General features: G+C 44.9%; 2 protein-coding genes across 2 annotated transcripts; both read right to left on the bottom strand.

Annotated features, from left to right (window-relative positions):
- LOC136354036 (serine/threonine-protein phosphatase 7 long form homolog) lies at positions 1-2,299 on the bottom strand. The gene is made up of 7 exons (XM_066305613.1): positions 2,047-2,299; positions 1,552-1,962; positions 1,164-1,462; positions 829-1,087; positions 331-736; positions 109-240; positions 1-45 (listed from the first exon to the last, which is right to left on the bottom strand). The coding sequence occupies exons 1-5, from the start codon at positions 2,254-2,256 to the stop codon at positions 413-415; spliced, it is 1,503 nt and encodes a 500-aa protein (XP_066161710.1). The 5' UTR covers positions 2,257-2,299; the 3' UTR covers positions 1-45; positions 109-240; positions 331-412.
- An 11,858-nt stretch (positions 2,300-14,157) lies between these two features.
- On the bottom strand, positions 14,158-16,060 carry LOC4350424 (LEAF RUST 10 DISEASE-RESISTANCE LOCUS RECEPTOR-LIKE PROTEIN KINASE-like 2.2). The gene is made up of 2 exons (XM_015761141.3): positions 15,803-16,060; positions 14,158-15,688 (listed from the first exon to the last, which is right to left on the bottom strand). The coding sequence occupies exons 1-2, from the start codon at positions 15,855-15,857 to the stop codon at positions 14,478-14,480; spliced, it is 1,266 nt and encodes a 421-aa protein (XP_015616627.1). The 5' UTR covers positions 15,858-16,060; the 3' UTR covers positions 14,158-14,477.
- Positions 16,061-16,324: the final 264 nt, after the last annotated feature.

Here is a 16,324-nt window from a genome sequence, read left to right as displayed (position 1 = left end):
CTTGAGACGAAGAGGCCCCAGTACCGAAGATCCCGGCTGCAAATCCTGCTGGACAAGGACCATCAGTTTCGTACAGGTATTTAACAGTATTAATAAAAAGTAAAGTACCGTGTGGGCGAGGGATCGACGCTCCGTGAGAGGAAGAGCTGGCGAACGCGCCCGAAGAGGTGGCGAACGCCCCTGCGGAGCTCGTGGAAGCGCCGGTCGTGCCTGCGAACGCGCTCGAAGGCAGACGAGGTCCTGCGATGAGGAAACGTGCAGTTAAAACATGGTGACATAATCGTGCAAAAGCTGAAACAAAAATGAACTAATATCTGGGCTGAACTGTACCGTGCGAAACCGGTGCTGTAGGTCGCACTGATCCAAAGCTAGGGGCGCTCGAAGGCAAACGAGGTCCTGCGAGGATGGATCATCAAGTTACGACGGGGTGATGTTTTCGTACAAAAACAGAAACAAAACTTAAGAAACCTCTGGGCTGAGCAGTACCGTGCGAAATAGGTGCCGTAGGTCGAGGTCCTGCTCCGACGGTAGGCGCGCGAGGCCGTGGTTGTACCGGATCAGCTGGAGGTACGACGTCCACGGCGCTGCGACAGGAGAAGACGCGCATGACCGCACGCATCTTCTCCTGCATCCGGTCGAAGGTCACCCTCTGCTCAACGTCAGTCAAGTGCAAACCTCTGTTCAACCTCACTTGGACTGCGGTGATATCGGCACTGATATCCCGTGCGGCATCAGCCTATGCAAGATGGAAATAACAAATTCAGTAGTTGTCCTATATTATGCAAGATAAATGAAATAATTGTAAGAAGTAATACAAATTGGACGTACCGCCACGAAGTAGTCTCGGTCACGGTGCGTGGGATACGCGTCCGTGACAGCGGCAACGTGCGGCTCTGGGGCGTCTGGAGTGAAGGTCACACGCGCACGAGTGCGAGGAAGGTACCAGCGAAGGTAGTCACGGTAGTTCTCCTCCGTGTGTGGGAAGAGCTCGTTGATCACCTCCTCTGTAGCTAACACCCAGTCGTCAACGTACTGCTGTACACGTGGAGCCCAAAGTGCGCCTGCTAGCTGTCCCCGTCGAGTCAACCTGTGAAGAGAGGTAAATTATATGGCTCGATGAAGTAATTATCATAAAAATTTAGAAATGAACAATCCGAACTCACGAGTGGTCGGCAGGGAGGACGGTCGGCTGCACGTTGCCCGGAAACACCTGCCTAAGTCCGAACTGTCTCATCACACGCTGCGGGCAGTGAGGCTCAACGAAAATGTCGAACACCATCGGCAGGATGGTGAGCCAGTAAGCCTGGTCGCGTGTGCACAAGGACGAAAGTCCTAGCGGTGCTCTCGCAGCGACGGCCTCTTCTGTGTACGGCTCCCAGATGACGTCGCTCGGCTGGAGACGGTCAAACTCGAACACGAAGTCCGGGTAACCACGTCTCACCTGGACGTGAGCGTAACGACGCTGCAATAAACATGATCGGAATTAGACATGTTATGTGAAGAAAAAAAAAGACGACTGATAAACTTATAACGCAGCGAAGTTGCACTAACCCCACGTCGACACCAGTAAGTCCCCATCGTGGGACCGTCCTCTGGCCACTGCGCGCTGCGACCAACCCCGTAGGGTGCGCTGTCCACCACTGGTCGACCTATGGCAAACCTCTCGGCTGCCCAAAGCTGAAGCAACATAGGGCAGCCAGCGATGATCGCTCCCGCGTCAGTCTTCGTGCACGCCTCACAGAGGGCACGGTACGTGGCTGCTAGCACGGCAGAACCCCAGCTCCACTGCGGCACGTCCTGTGGCTGAGCATCCGCGATGGACCGTGCGTAGTGGACCAGCCGGAAGTCCACAGCGTGCCCGTGGGTGCTAGTGAACATCACCCACCCGAACAACCACAACAGGTACGCCTCAAGGGAGCGTCGGACCGAGTAATCATCAGCGTCAGGGTGCAGAAGGTCCGCCTACAATTAAGAATGAAATGTTAGTACAAAACACTCATTCGGTCGCAAATAAGCACGTATGATAATAACAACTTATTTACTTACAGTGAACTGGAGCAACCAAGCCTTGCTAGGCCCGACTGTAGAGTACGGAGGAAGGGTGGTGGTCGGTCCTAGGTGTGGAAGGCGCATCACCTGCTCGAAGCGCGCAGTGATATCCTCCTTCCACCCAAAAACACCGTCCACGGGACCAACTGCTGCTCCCGCCAGCGGTAGCCCGAGCAGGTACGACACGTCCTGCAGTGTCGGAGCCATCTCCCCACAGGGAAGGTGGAACGTGTGCGTCTCAGGTCTCCAGCGGTCTATAAGAGCGGCAAGGAGTGACCGGTCTGCATCCCACCGCTTCGCTGGGTCACGGTCGTCCGCCGCCGCCTCAACAAGCCTACAAAGTGGTAGAAGGCCTGCCGCACGCAACCTGTATAGAGCAAACTTCAAACATAAGTACAACACAAAGCAAAGTTGAGTTGAAATGTGAACATACGCGTACCAAGGAACGTGACGGGGGTCGACACGCAACCACTCGCGCGACGTGCGTGGACGGAAGGTGCCGAGCTGTGCACCCTCGACTGCTGACAGGAACGAGCGGTGGTTCTTGTCAATCCCACGGTTCAACAGCGCCGGTGTGTCGTACGCCATACCTGCATCAAATAGGTTGATCAGAAACATATAAATAATTAGTTCAACATAAGTAATAAATGTTCATAAGCGAATTACTAACACATATTAAACAAGAGTACAAACAAACAAAAGTGTTTAGTCCGAACACTCATCACGATAACATTATGATACAACACCGAATAATTCGCAATACTACTAGTACAACAATAGTCGGAGGTACTCATTACAACAACATTGAATTGAAATTACACGATAGAAGTATTTAGTCCGAACACTCATTACATCACAACAGCATTTTATTTCCTAAATCGAAAGCATTGTTACACCATGGAATCGCCTGCTGCGCGACGACGCCTTGGTCTTGCGCGCCTGCTTGTTGTTCCTTCACCAGGTGGTCGCCTACCATCACTTGCCTGTCCAGATGGACTAGCATCTGCGCCGCTTGGAACTTCTGCATTCTTCGGGCATTTCTTGTAAGTATGGCCGAGCAGATCACACTTGCTGCAGCGTAAAGTCCTCCCACCTGCTTCTGACTCATCCATATCATTTCTGATGCGTCTAGTTTGGCGTCGACCCTTTTTCACCCTTAACTTAGATGGATCTGGAATATAAAAAACTTGGGCACTCAGCGTTGTGTAAGATCCTGAGATCCCGAACCCATATATCTCCTCACTCCATGTATGAAAGATTGCTTCTTTCCTGAAATAATTTGAGACGTACACATTGGGAGATATGCCACAATCACCGGCAGCAGCAAGAACGTGTGAGCAAGGAAGGTGATGAAGCTTCGGCTTCATACAACTGCAGGTACATCCACCATCCGCCTTCAAGACACATTCCTGCACGGCTTGCTTGCGATAGATACCACGCCTGCTCCTATCAACACACATTATTTCATACCGATGCACTTGTGTGCCTTGAGCAACAACTCGATGTCTCCGTGCCTTTTTGATTTTATCTTCCATGTACTTTGTCACTACGTTGCCAAACACTATGTTGTTATCGGCCATGGACGGACCAATTTTCTTGTATCGATCCCTAAAGTACGCTTGCGTGCCGTGAAGGATGAATTCAACAATAGCAACCAATGGAAGTACCCGAACTCCTCGCATTACCCAGTTGTACACCTCTGCCAAATTGGTTGTCATTATGCCATACCGAGATCCATCGGTGTCGAACAATAGAGACCACTTCTCCTTAGGCTCATTCTCAATCCACTGAGTGAAATTTCTGATGGACGACCCTGACCTCCTTCTCATTGTTGGTGGGTCATCATGTAATGCACCAAGAGGTATGGGAGGCTCGTCACCTTCAACTAGTGGTCTGCGAGATTGCTCATCTGTTTGCTTCGTTGTCAACTCATCCAACTTGTCCCACAACTCATTAAATTTCTTCTCTTGGTTCTGTGCACAGAGCCTCTTAAAGAGCTCCATAAGATGCTTGTTCTTGAATTGCTTGTAGAAATTTGCACCCATGTGACGCATGCACCACCGACTCCGAACATCAGGCCACTTAGCTGGAAGTCCCTTCTCATCCCAACCGTTCTGCAAGTAGTCAATAGCCCGCAACATACCCGCATGACGATCATGTATAAGGCAAACGTTGGGCCTCATACGCACCACTGCAATGTGCACTCTCTCTAGGAACCAGTACCAGCTTTCAGTGTTCTCACTCTCTACAAATGCAAAAGCCATAGGTAGAACCTGGTTGTTCCCATCACACCCAATTGCTGTCAATATCTGACCTCGGTATTTACCTGTCATAAAAGTTCCATCTATGCATAGAACAGGTCGACAATGCACAAAAGCATTGATGCAAGCACCCAATGAGAAAAAGGCTCTTTGCAGCACACTCTTTGTTCGATCATCAACCGATGTAAATGTATGTAGGTCATAGTACGTATTATTATTCCTCTGGGCAATGGTGGCTAACAAACGAGGCAAATTATCATAAGAAGCTTCAAATGTGCCATACCTCATCTCAATGATCTTTTGTTTGGCTCTCCAGGCCTTTGCATAGCTTATGGTGTACTTGAATTTGTTCTCGATGTGCCTAATAATTGATTTTGGTTCAAAGCCAATGTTACCAACAACACTGCTGTACATCTCACTTGCCACAAAAGCTGAAGTGATGTTTCGGTGATACTTCTCCACCCCTTGTAAGTAGCACTTGTGCTCGGTCACAATGCTAACTTTCCAATAATCATTCCATTTACCCTTATATGCATGGACACGCCACGGACAATCTTCCTTCATGCACCTCACTTCATACACATAATTTGTTGACTTGACCACCCTAAACTCTCTCTGCAAGGAAACTGCCCAATGCTTCACCGCCTCCTTCATCTCATCCTTATGAGCATACCTTGCACCCTCAATTACCTCGTTCTCCTTATACTCCCAAGGTACATGATCACCCTCTGATATAACAAGTCCAGAGAAGTCCTCATTTGCCCAATCAGTGGCCATTACATCACCTTCCTCATCGGATGATGCGTCGTCGTCCACTTCCTCATTATCCGAATCTTCCCTCTCCATTTCATCAACAATTATACCGACTCTCTCCCCCTCATCCGCCATGCCCATAGCCTGCTCCTCCCTTGGTTGATTTTCCTCATTTTGCATCGATGGTCCAACAACATCCCCTGCATTGATAGGACCCTCTACATCTTCGGTTTGCATTGAAACATTTATATCTTTCTCTTCTACCGACACAAATATAACGAGGGGCCATGACCGTTCAAAAGCCATTTCCACATACCGTCTCCAAGCATCAGTGCTGTCCATCGGCATTAGTTCCCAAAAATAACCTTCTGTTGCACGACTCACTACAACTGACACTGACATTGTGTATACTTCTTGGTCTATTCTAAATCCTCTCAACAACCAACTATAAATTGACTGAAATGTTCTCTCCGCAGGCCTATCGATGCCCTTAGATGTCATTACAAAATCTGACAGATCAACACCATCTGGACCAAATCTAATATTTCCTTCATCGTGAACTATCTGAAATGTGACCTTACTTGACATTGTGCCTGATGAAAACAATAACTGCGTTAACCTCGCATTTCTGTACTACGCCCTAAGTTACATTCTCTACAATATTGTTCTCTAAATTTCTAAAATTACGTTACATTCTCCAGATCAAACTAAACTACATCTTACAATTAACACTACTGTCTATGTCTCAATTCATACTATTATATTCTATGCTCTGGATCTACACATATGTGCTGTGTGCTACAGATGTGCTAAAATATATGGAACTAAAACTAAAACGCAACATATATACTCAAACATAACATATTAGTACAAATGCAAAAGATGTATGGGAGCATACTTGTGATGAATTGAGCGAACCAGCAGGGCTTCGCCGCTCCCCTTCTGCTGCCCTCCCCTCTCTCTCTTTCGTTTTTTTTGGATTTTTAGTGAATATAATGAAATTTCACAGAGGAGGGACTGGGCTTTATAGAGGGAGAGGCAAAAATCGCCCTCCCCCAGGGCGGCAAGGGGGCCGCCTGCAAAATTCCATGCCCCCTCGCCGCCCATTTGCAGGCGGCCCCCCCCACAGTACAAAATCGCCCTAGCGGAGGGCGGCAAGGGGGCCGCCTGCAAAATTCCATGCCCCCCCCGCCGCCCATTTGCAGGCGGCCCCCCGCACAGTATAAAATCGCCCTAGCGGAGAGCGGCAAGGGGGCCGCCTGCAAATTTCGTTGACGGCCGTCGCCCGAGAGCGAACGGCCGTCTGCCACGTCATTTTCGCCGCCCTCTGAGAGGGCGATTTTTAAAAATCGCCCTCCCAGAGGGCGGTAGGCGACTACTTCCGTCAATTTTCAAAATGGAAAATTATTTTTGTAAAACTTTTAATAAAAAAAATTATAAATAAAAAAAATTCGGGCGGGGGGCGGGGCTCGGCTGGGCCAATGGGCCGAAGGGAAGAAAAGATGGGATTTTGGCCCAGATTGAAATAAATGTTTTTCTAATTTTTGGATGGAATTTGAATGGTTTGGTTTGGCTAGGATTTAAAGGAGATTTGGATAGAATTTGAATTTAAAGAAGATTTGGATACCTAGGTTTTAGGGAGGATTTGGAGAAATATTTGTGGCTAATAGGGGATTAATTTGGAAGAGGGAAAAATATTCTTCTTAGCACAAGAGCAATCATGATAATATTATTCTTGTGCCAAGAATGTGATCAAGTCATAGGAATCAAATTGGTGGATGGATCAAAATAGGAACCTGATCACAGGATATTTTGGATCGATTAAAAGGAAATAAAGGTTTCTGGGGATAGGTTTAGATAGAGGTCTGATCCAAAATAAATTACAACAAGAAGGGAGTTATATTGGTTTAACCCCAAGGATACAAATGGTTAATGGGATATAACAAAGAGTCGGGTCAATCGGGAAAATATTGGCCCAAGTAGACTGTGGAATCTTAAATGGATAATTTGGAGGAACGGGATTTCAAGGGAATATATTTGTGGGAGTATAGATCTGGACTTGGAAGTATATGTAGATGGGAATTTCTACACGAACAGGATTGGTGGTAGATTGATAAATTCTAAAGGTTGGGTATGTTGACTCAAAGGGGGATTGAAAAGGATATTTTATGAACTCTGGGAATATTTAGGTGGGGATCCAAATGAAAGGTATCGACATTTCATGTACTCTAGGTATGGTTGAATGGGAATTGAAAGGGTATTTGTTGGAGATGTTCAAGAATGGAATCAAAGGAAATATAATCTAGAGCCAAAGTTAGAGATTAAAGAAAATAAATAGAGAGGTTTTGTAAAATTTAAAAGAGAGCGATTAACTTTGCAAATAAAGTTTTAAATCCAAGTTAAAAGAAATTAACAGAAGGTAAGATCACTTCAATAGAAGAATCGAGAAGAGTGCAATTAAAATATTTCGCAAAAAAATTTTCCCTGAAAATTTGAGTCCATTACATATATGAGGGAAATGTTCATTCATTGAACATGCACTAATACAAAATAAAGGGGGTAAAGATATTATATGCAGTGAGCTAACATAAGAATTAATGCAATGGCATGAAAAATTGCGCATCCCTAATACTGTAGGTTATCCCAATTCATAGAGGGTTATTATTCTGCGACAATGAAGCCCAAACAAATATCCACTAGTCGAGAAAATTACTCTATTTTCTAGCTTTTTTATTATTTGCCCAAGACTTGATCCAATTACTCATACTATACTCAATTCTTGAATTAAGTTGGATCAATAAACTTCATGTTTATATTTATGCAACATAGATATGATCATAAGATGGATGCGTTAGTATTATATAACTTCACGATGTCTTCAAGAACATAACTATAACACTAAAACATTAATCTATGAACAAGTTTAACCATCATGGAACTTTTCAAATCACCCAAACATTATTCTACGAGAATATTTATTCTTCTTGAATATGCCAATAAATTAATTGGGTGACATATCTAACTTTTATTCATTACGCCTAAGTAAATGTGGTGTCATTTGATCATTCAGAATCATTCGAATCCAAAAGGTCATTATTTATTTAGGATATTATTTACTACAAGTAAACCAATAGCTTTCAAATAGCTATATGCAATTTCATACTTCCTCGATGAATATGCAATTTTCAATGGCCAATAAATAACACACTTCGTTGTGTGACAATAATTCATAATTATCCCAAATAAGATTCGCTAATAGTTTGGGCTATTTTTGCTTCTAGCATTTGACCTATAACACACCAATTTGCCTGCCACATATCCACAATTTCTTATGCTTCTTTATTGCAAATATTCTGAAATTAATTTGCAAAATACACATATTCCTCCCCCTTTTCACGCCAATCATAAGAAAATTTACAAAATAGTTATCGTGAAACCCACATATTTGTTGTAACTTCATGGTACAACTTTTCTAAAAGAAATAATGTGGTTGCGGGTGGATATATTTAAGCTTCAATGCTTAAACATAAATATTCTAATTGTTCATGTGCATAAGTAAACTTTACATGTATGCCAATATGGCGTCAATGCACTTAGAACTATCAACCTACATGGTTGATTGAGGCTTAGTGGATAATAAGAATACATTCGCCAAAAAAACTTCAAATAATAGGCAAGACAAATATTTACGTTCAATGTTAGACATACAATTCACAATTTTATTCCACAAAAGGTTAAAGAATTACTACAAGTAAAAAAAAGGCAATATAGGTAAGGTGAGATGACCTATATAAAAAAAAATTCAGTAATCTAATGCAGAAGCTTCTATGACTAAAGCAAAAGATAAAGATGCTCTACATGAGCTTAACCATGTTCTTCATATTGAACTTAATCTAAACTATAATGTAACTCGTGTATTGTAAAATACTATCTCAAAAGAACGAATGCAAGATTACTGTCATTACTATTCGTCTCCCCCTGAGTTGAACATCAAATTCAAATATACCAAATTCCTTTCCTTCCACAAATTTTGAGTATGCATGTTCTTCATGAACATATTAATAGTATAAGTCATATATGTGCGTGCAAATGCATATGTTGACAGTAATACAACTTCTTGTGTATCAATTCTAACAACTAAACATGTTGCATCTAGGTCAAAATTGCTTCAAATGCAAATGACCAATTTATTCAAAATAATGTACATACATCCATAAAAACAATACTTCATTTGTAAAGTCATTTATACGTAGAAGATGCACATAACATTATCAATCAAATTAACTATAGACACTGCATAGGTACATAGTCTTTTGATAGATAATTTTGGTGCAGGGCATATTGGCATATAGACTTCTCGTCTATATATTTGCAAATTCGATGACATTGTATCTACTTGGACACAATTAATATAAATTAGTTGTAGCTTATCTTCTATGATAGTTATGCACTAATAAATATCTCTAAGTATACTCTCTTCATGAAAAGTGTATATATTTATTCTATACGGAGAATATATAATTGTGCCTTCTACAAATGTGGCGACAATTAGACAAAGAGAAGATATATGAATAATTCTATTACTCATTTACGCAATAAATGTATTTGCTACATGCAACTACTTACATGATGTCCTTCTATGCAACTTTCTACCGGTTTACTTCTAGTAAATAAAGTGCACAAAACGAGTATAAAATAGTAAATAATGGTTTTCTATACACACCTTTTATTACAATCCTAGCAATTAACATGATTTTCTACTATTCAAAGGTATGTGTAATTTACAGAACTACTAACCCACAGAACAATCAATTACCCCAAACAAACAATTGCTAGTAAATAAACCATAAAATATAATGCTTCCAAAAGGGGTGCTAAAACAAAGGTTTCACAAGTTCATGGAAGCTCTTTTGCCTAAAAACAATGTTTCTAGGATTGATTATGGTTATTCAAGAAACTAACTAAATAGTTAAAGCAAATACTTATAAATACGGGACTAAGGTATAAATCCTTAATTCTTCTCTATTTGGCGTAAACCTAATTCATGAAGGTTCAGAGTATAAATGGCGAATGTATATTCCCCGTAATTTCTAATGTCCCATAGGACTTTTCCGCATAATTTCCGAGTTCCGCATAATGCCTTGGAAACCAAGGACTTTTGAAATAAAATATCGTTTTCGGACAAAAATCACGGTTCGTGCCCGACTCCTTTTAATAGGCCAATTTCTACTTGGCCCACCTCCTTATACTGGCTAGCTTTAAAACCTGGCCAGCCCATCTCAGATGTTGCCTAATGGGCTATTACGACCTTCCCCCACAAGAAGTGGGTGAGGTATGATCTAATTGTCATTCTTCAATGGAGACAACGGATGGAACCAATGGCAAACGTGCTAGTGAGCCCTCGGTAGAGATGGACGACTATGGGAAGTTGCCATGGTCAGAGGCGGAGCGGCGGTGCAACATCTAGTAGCACCGACACCGGCATTCGTTGGCATCAGGCCGTGACCGGCGTCCGACAATCATAGCTCCATGTTACGTGTCGATGAAACTCGGCTCGGCATACAGGCCGGCATGGCGGACGGCTATCGACGGCGGGTGCTCACGGCGGCTTCGACCCTCGTCCCGGCCGCGTGTGGTAGCACGGGAGGCATGCCGTGCGTACCGGTGGCGAGGGGAGGCGGGCGTAAGCTCCTCGGCGTCGCTACGGGCGGCGACCGTCAATTGCATTGCGGATGGCCTCGAAAGGCCGTCGAGTCGACGTTTCAGATGGCGGATCGACGAGGAAAAGTCTCTGGATTGATTCGGCAACCATTGACAAAGGGGAAGACATCATGCGGTGGCGTCCGGGTGTCGCTACGTACAGGCGGCGGCGGCGGCGCATGCAGGTGCCAATGACTCGGATTTGTTACCATCTACTTCATACAGATAACAATATGACGGATTATTAACATACAAGTCACAACCGACACAGTGTCCCAAGCGCGCTGATCCATAAGATCGGCGATGACAAGTGTATTAATATATTCGTAGATCAACGACTATGTTAGCCAGATAGACGACAACTTCTAGGTGGTGTCGTGTGTTACCGAGTGTGAGGTGTCGTCGTTTGGGATAGCACTCCGTCGTTCAATTAAACGGATTATGTATGTGCACCTTCTTGTGTACACGGTAAGCGCGTTCGGGCGCGTGGTGCTGAACTTCGTGGTCGGCAATATAACAAGAGAAGAGTCGGCGCAAAGGCCGGACAAATACATCTATTCATGCGAGAAAATAAAACGACTAGAGGCATGATCTAGCATATTAATCTCGCTGCTGCTAATTTTTAGAATTGATTAAATCGATAACTTATCTCGTTTAACCGACGTAAAGTTCGCCGATCCGCGGATGCCAATGCATAGCGTATCGCCGCGGATCGGCGTGATGACGTCCGGTTGTTGAAGAATACGATGGATTGGTGAAGATCGATTGGTACGTCACTACGTGCATCTTGCATGCTGATCCGTGCATGCATTGAACGTAGAGTGGATCACACACCCATACGCATGTGCTTTCTTGGTTCATCGGCTGGTTGCAATCTGCACTAGTGCATGTGCATGCGTCGGCGGCTTGTACGCGAAGCTTGCGCGCGAGCGGCCCAGGCGCCACATCTCCGTGCGTGACTGCGTGGACACAGCAATCTCCGGCACGAGTGCCGGACGTGCAGGCGCCTGACCGCGGTGCCTCGCGCGGCGGCGCAGGCGGTAGATCAGCAAGCCGACGGCGGACATGCAAAACAATAGATCAATCTGTGGTTAGATACGAGATCATATAGTTGTACCGATACATATGCATATGCATTAGTGAATTGAATTTGGATAGGTCCATATGCGTGGGCATGCATGTTTTGTGCTTGGCATATGGCTGCTGCAACTGCGATCTGCGCATGTGTCAGATGGCTTGGGGGCTCCAGTGCCGACGACCGGCGGGGCTGCTGCTCCGGGCTGCCTCGGTGCGCGGCTACGTACAGAGGCCATCGTCTCGGCCGACGGCAGACACATGTATAAACACAATAGATCAATCTAATTATTACGAAAACAAATTGATCTAGTAAAAACGCTTATCGGATCAGCGGAACGAGTGAACTCGTGCTGATAACGTGTTAAATAACTAGTGGCATATTCGCTGATCCGGAGTAGAAAACGACGATCTCATGCACACAATCATATAGTAAATAAACAATGAACACAGATATAGAGAGAGGCATCACAGCTTTATTGCTTTCTTATATATAGATACATCAACCAACCTCTCAAGCCCTCTCTCTCTCTCAGTATATATACCCATAATAGGAAGAGTCTTATTAGTATACGTTTACATATATTTGGTATGAGTCTATATTTATCTCTGGCAGAAGATAATAGTTTCGTAACATAAACGAACCTACGAAAGCAATCCGTCTTCGATACACACGGTGCTTAATTTGGATAACAGGCAAAAAGATTCAATGATGACCAGATAACGTCGCCGCCGAATAAATTATTCAAGCGATAAAACGAATGCAGCAGCAATAATCACTGAATCGTTTTCCTCTTTAAAGAGGACCATTAGGTTACAGCAGTACCATACTCCTAAGTGGCCATGCTTGAAAAAACCGATCCCCAAAACCGATTGGGTTGGAATTAATAGATAGACCTTATTCTATTTAAAAATTAATTTTACAGAAAATCGAAAAAGCCCATCTCATAGGATAATATGCAGAGGGAGTTTAGTAACACATTGCCTATTTTCCCTGTTCGTCCACAATCGCTCGCGTGCTGCGCGCCATACCTGATCGTCCACAATCGCTCGCGTGCCCTCCTCGGTACATATTTAACATGTTTCGCATATTCGATCTGTTCATGCTTTACAGTCTAATCTATATTTATAGATCGTATGATATGATTATTCTAGTTTACATATGCAATATCATGATTATTTATGAAATAAATTAAATCATTATGTGCTTATAAATTCAACATATTGATGGACCACGCGCATTGATAGACTGGTTCCTTTTGCTTTCTTGCCACCTTGTTCAGCTATTATGTGTTGAATCCAAGTAAGGGAGCAGGTCTTCTGACAACTTGATATGCACCTTGGGAACTTCAGAAATGACGACAACTACACGAGCAACAAAACAGAGCTATACAACTCTAAGAAAGAAACGATAACAATACATTAAAACAACAAAATAAAACAACAGAAACGGATTCTTGAAGTTATGAAAAAAAAATTAAACAATCTAAACCGATCAATTAGGAGCTCGTATGGCCGAGAAACGAACATCCGAATTTTAGGTGCAATTCAGTTAAAGCGGATATTTCCAAGTTGTTTAATTATTATTATTATTATTATTATTATTATTATTATTATACCGTTATATTATGTGTAATGCATTATCGCTCAAGGAGAGAGAGAATCGAACGACTGCAGGTCTGCAGCAGAGACCCATGGATCAAATAGCTAGATTACCATGGACCAGGTTCCCAGAGATGATCCACGGAGAGAACTGAGTGAGACCCTACGCGTCAACCGTAACAAGTGGGAGACAAGCGGGCCTCACACGAATGCCACACGAATGCACGCATGCGGAACAATGTGGCGGCCACAAGGGCACACGAACATAGCCACCAAACGTGCACGCGAAGACTGCATGAACGACTATTGTCGTCAGTGCAAGAGACCAGGGCCGACAATGGCACGACTAGCACGATGGCAACACCGAGAGGGCAAGGAGGGCGCCTTGAGAACAATGTCCCTCCAGGTTTCTACTACTAATAAGGCCTTGTTCAATTTGAAAGGGATTGAAGAGAATTGGAGGGGATTGATAGGGGAATAATTCCACACCACAATAGGTGTGGAATAAATCCACTACAATCCCTCCCTCATGGGGATTAACCAAACAAGGCCCTCCAGTCTTCTTCGATCCCCTCCAAACCGAACAAGACCTAACTGGGTAGTAGTATAAATACATCTGAATCCTTTGATTAAATAAGATCAATGGTTCAGATTAGTTTCTACTACCAGTAAGGAGGACTGTAGTGAGGCTCATAACGTAGGAGGAACAACTTGCATGAGAAAGGTCAGGAGATTTTGGCACGATCTAAAATTAAAATTTATTGTGCATACAGCAGTTACTCCCTCAGTTCCATTTTAAGTGCAGCCATGATTTTCCGTGCCCAATTTTAATCGTCCATCTTATTTAATTTTTTTGGAAAAATAAAAACATAACTCACGCATAAAGTATTATTCGTGTTTTATCATCTAATAATAATAAAAATACTAATCATATTTTTTTTAAATAAGACGAATAATTAAAGTTGTGCATGAAATCTAATATTTGCACTTAAAATGGAATTGAGGGAGTAGTTAGCAAAGAATTTTTGGAAGAAGTAATTAAGTGATGTGATGTGAGATGTGAGTGGAGGTGGTGCCTCCAGTGGTGTCATCCGTGTGTAACAGCGAGGAGAAAGAGGAAGTGGTGATGATGACTTGGGGGTCGAGATGAGCAAAGGGGCTGACGGTGGGCGCTGCGACGTGGTCATGGGCCTCTAGCATCTGAACCACGCTGGCCATGGACGGTCGGTCCTCCGGCCTGTACTGCACGCACCAGAGGGCCACCGTGCACATCCGCTCCGCCTTGTCGGCGGCGGCGGCGCCTCCCTGCGCCCGCGCCCGCGCCACCACCGCCTCCGTCTCGCCATGCTCCAGGCGCTGCCACACCCACCGGGGATACCACTGCTCCTGGCTCTCCATACCATGCATGTAGCCCAGGATCTCGAACAGCAACATGCCGTAGCTGTACACGTCGCACTTGTGCGTCACCGGCACCGGCTTCCACAGCTCCGGCGCCGCGTAGCCCGGGGTGCCCCTCCCGCCGCCCGTCATCGTCAGGTGCGTCTTCTCCCTGTCGCACAGCCTCGCCAGCCCGAAGTCCCCCACCTTGGGCTCCAACTCCTCGTCCAGGAGTACATTGCCGGGCTTGATGTCGTAGTGGATGATCCGCCGCGCGCACTCGTCGTGGAGGTACCGGATCGCCTTGGCAGTCCCAACGGCGATGCGGAACAGCTTGTGGAAGCCGAGGCCCTGCTCCTGTTCGTCGAGGAAGAACAGGTAGCGCTCCAGCGAGCCCTTGGGCATGCACTCGTACACAAGCGCCTTGAGGTCGGCGTCGAAGCAGAAGCCGTAGAGCATGACGAGGTTGACATGCGACGTCCTACCGATGGTGCCGATCTCCGCCATGAACTGCTCCTCTGCGCGCCTCCCCATGTCGCTACCAAGGACCTTCACGGCCACTGCCAGACCGCCGGGGATCTGCCCTTTGTACACCACCCCGAAACCCCCGGCGCCAAGCCTCTCCGCGTAGTCGCCAGTCATTTCCCGCAACTGCGGCGAGCTGAACCTCACAGGCCGCTCCTTGATGACGTCAACCGTCGTCGTGGTCAGCGCGGCCACAGCACGGTCGTCGTCGCTCCTGGGCCTGGGCGGCTGCGATGCCGGTAATTCCGGCGGCGAGAGGCCGTACTTGCGCCACATGCGCAGCTTGCAGCACTTGTAGATGAGAATGGCAACAACGATGACTACTATGCCGCCTGTGATCACGGACACTGCAAAACGCAAATAATAATCAAACTATCTAGCTAGCTAGCTATATGAATCGATCAGATCGATCAAAAAGGAGCTAGAGCTAGGGAATCGATCAAATGATCCATGGCGCGTACCGATGGCTACGGCGATGTTACCACCAGATATGACATCTGACGACGACGACGACATGTCGATCCAACTGGTCGAGTTGATGGAAGCGCCCAGGTCCAGCCGTGGTAAAATAAATAAATTTCTGGCTATGCAATTACCACCTAGTAGAAGGTAGATGGTCGCTTATTGTTCATCATATCATCTGACTTGTAGTAATTACCAACGAGTGATTGATTAGAACAAGTCAAAATTGGCTGGCTGGCTAGCTCGACCCACCACCGCCAGAGGATATATATATATGATCGGTCGTGTTCGTCTTTGACCAGCCGGCCTGTAAGCAATTAATTCTGATTATTACTAGCTAGTACCACCAATTAGCAATCACCATCTCGTAATTAAGTTAGGAGTATTTGGAGAAGTAGTACATCAACAAAGACTACATGAAATTAGTATTATTAATTTTCAGCTATAGATCATTCGATTGATTACCAAGAACGTTAGGGCTTATTCGTTTTAAAGGATTTTTTCATTCATAGGATTAGGAA

The sequence above is a fragment of the Oryza sativa genome, chromosome 11, assembly GCF_034140825.1.
Source record: "Oryza sativa Japonica Group chromosome 11, ASM3414082v1".
NCBI lineage: Eukaryota > Viridiplantae > Streptophyta > Magnoliopsida > Poales > Poaceae > Oryza > Oryza sativa.
The sequence above is the reverse complement of the archived record's forward strand: the minus strand, read 5'-3'. Positions and strand labels throughout refer to the sequence as shown.

Bases quoted from the DNA above. Each gene is read 5' to 3' on its own strand.
- LOC136354036 (XM_066305613.1), bottom strand. From the start codon at position 2,256: ATGGCTCCGACACTGCAGGACGTGTCGTACCTGCTCGGGCTACCGCTG. The intron at 1,963-2,046 runs GTAAGTAAATAA...TCTTAATTGTAG, and splicing joins CTTGGTTGCTCCAGTTCACT to GCGGACCTTCTGCACCCTGA. The intron at 1,463-1,551 runs GTTAGTGCAACT...TGTTTATTGCAG, and splicing joins CTTACTGGTGTCGACGTGGG to CGTCGTTACGCTCACGTCCA.
- LOC4350424 (XM_015761141.3), bottom strand. From the start codon at position 15,857: ATGTCGTCGTCGTCGTCAGATGTCATATCTGGTGGTAACATCGCCGTA. The intron at 15,689-15,802 runs GTACGCGCCATG...TGCGTTTTGCAG, and splicing joins TAACATCGCCGTAGCCATCG to TGTCCGTGATCACAGGCGGC.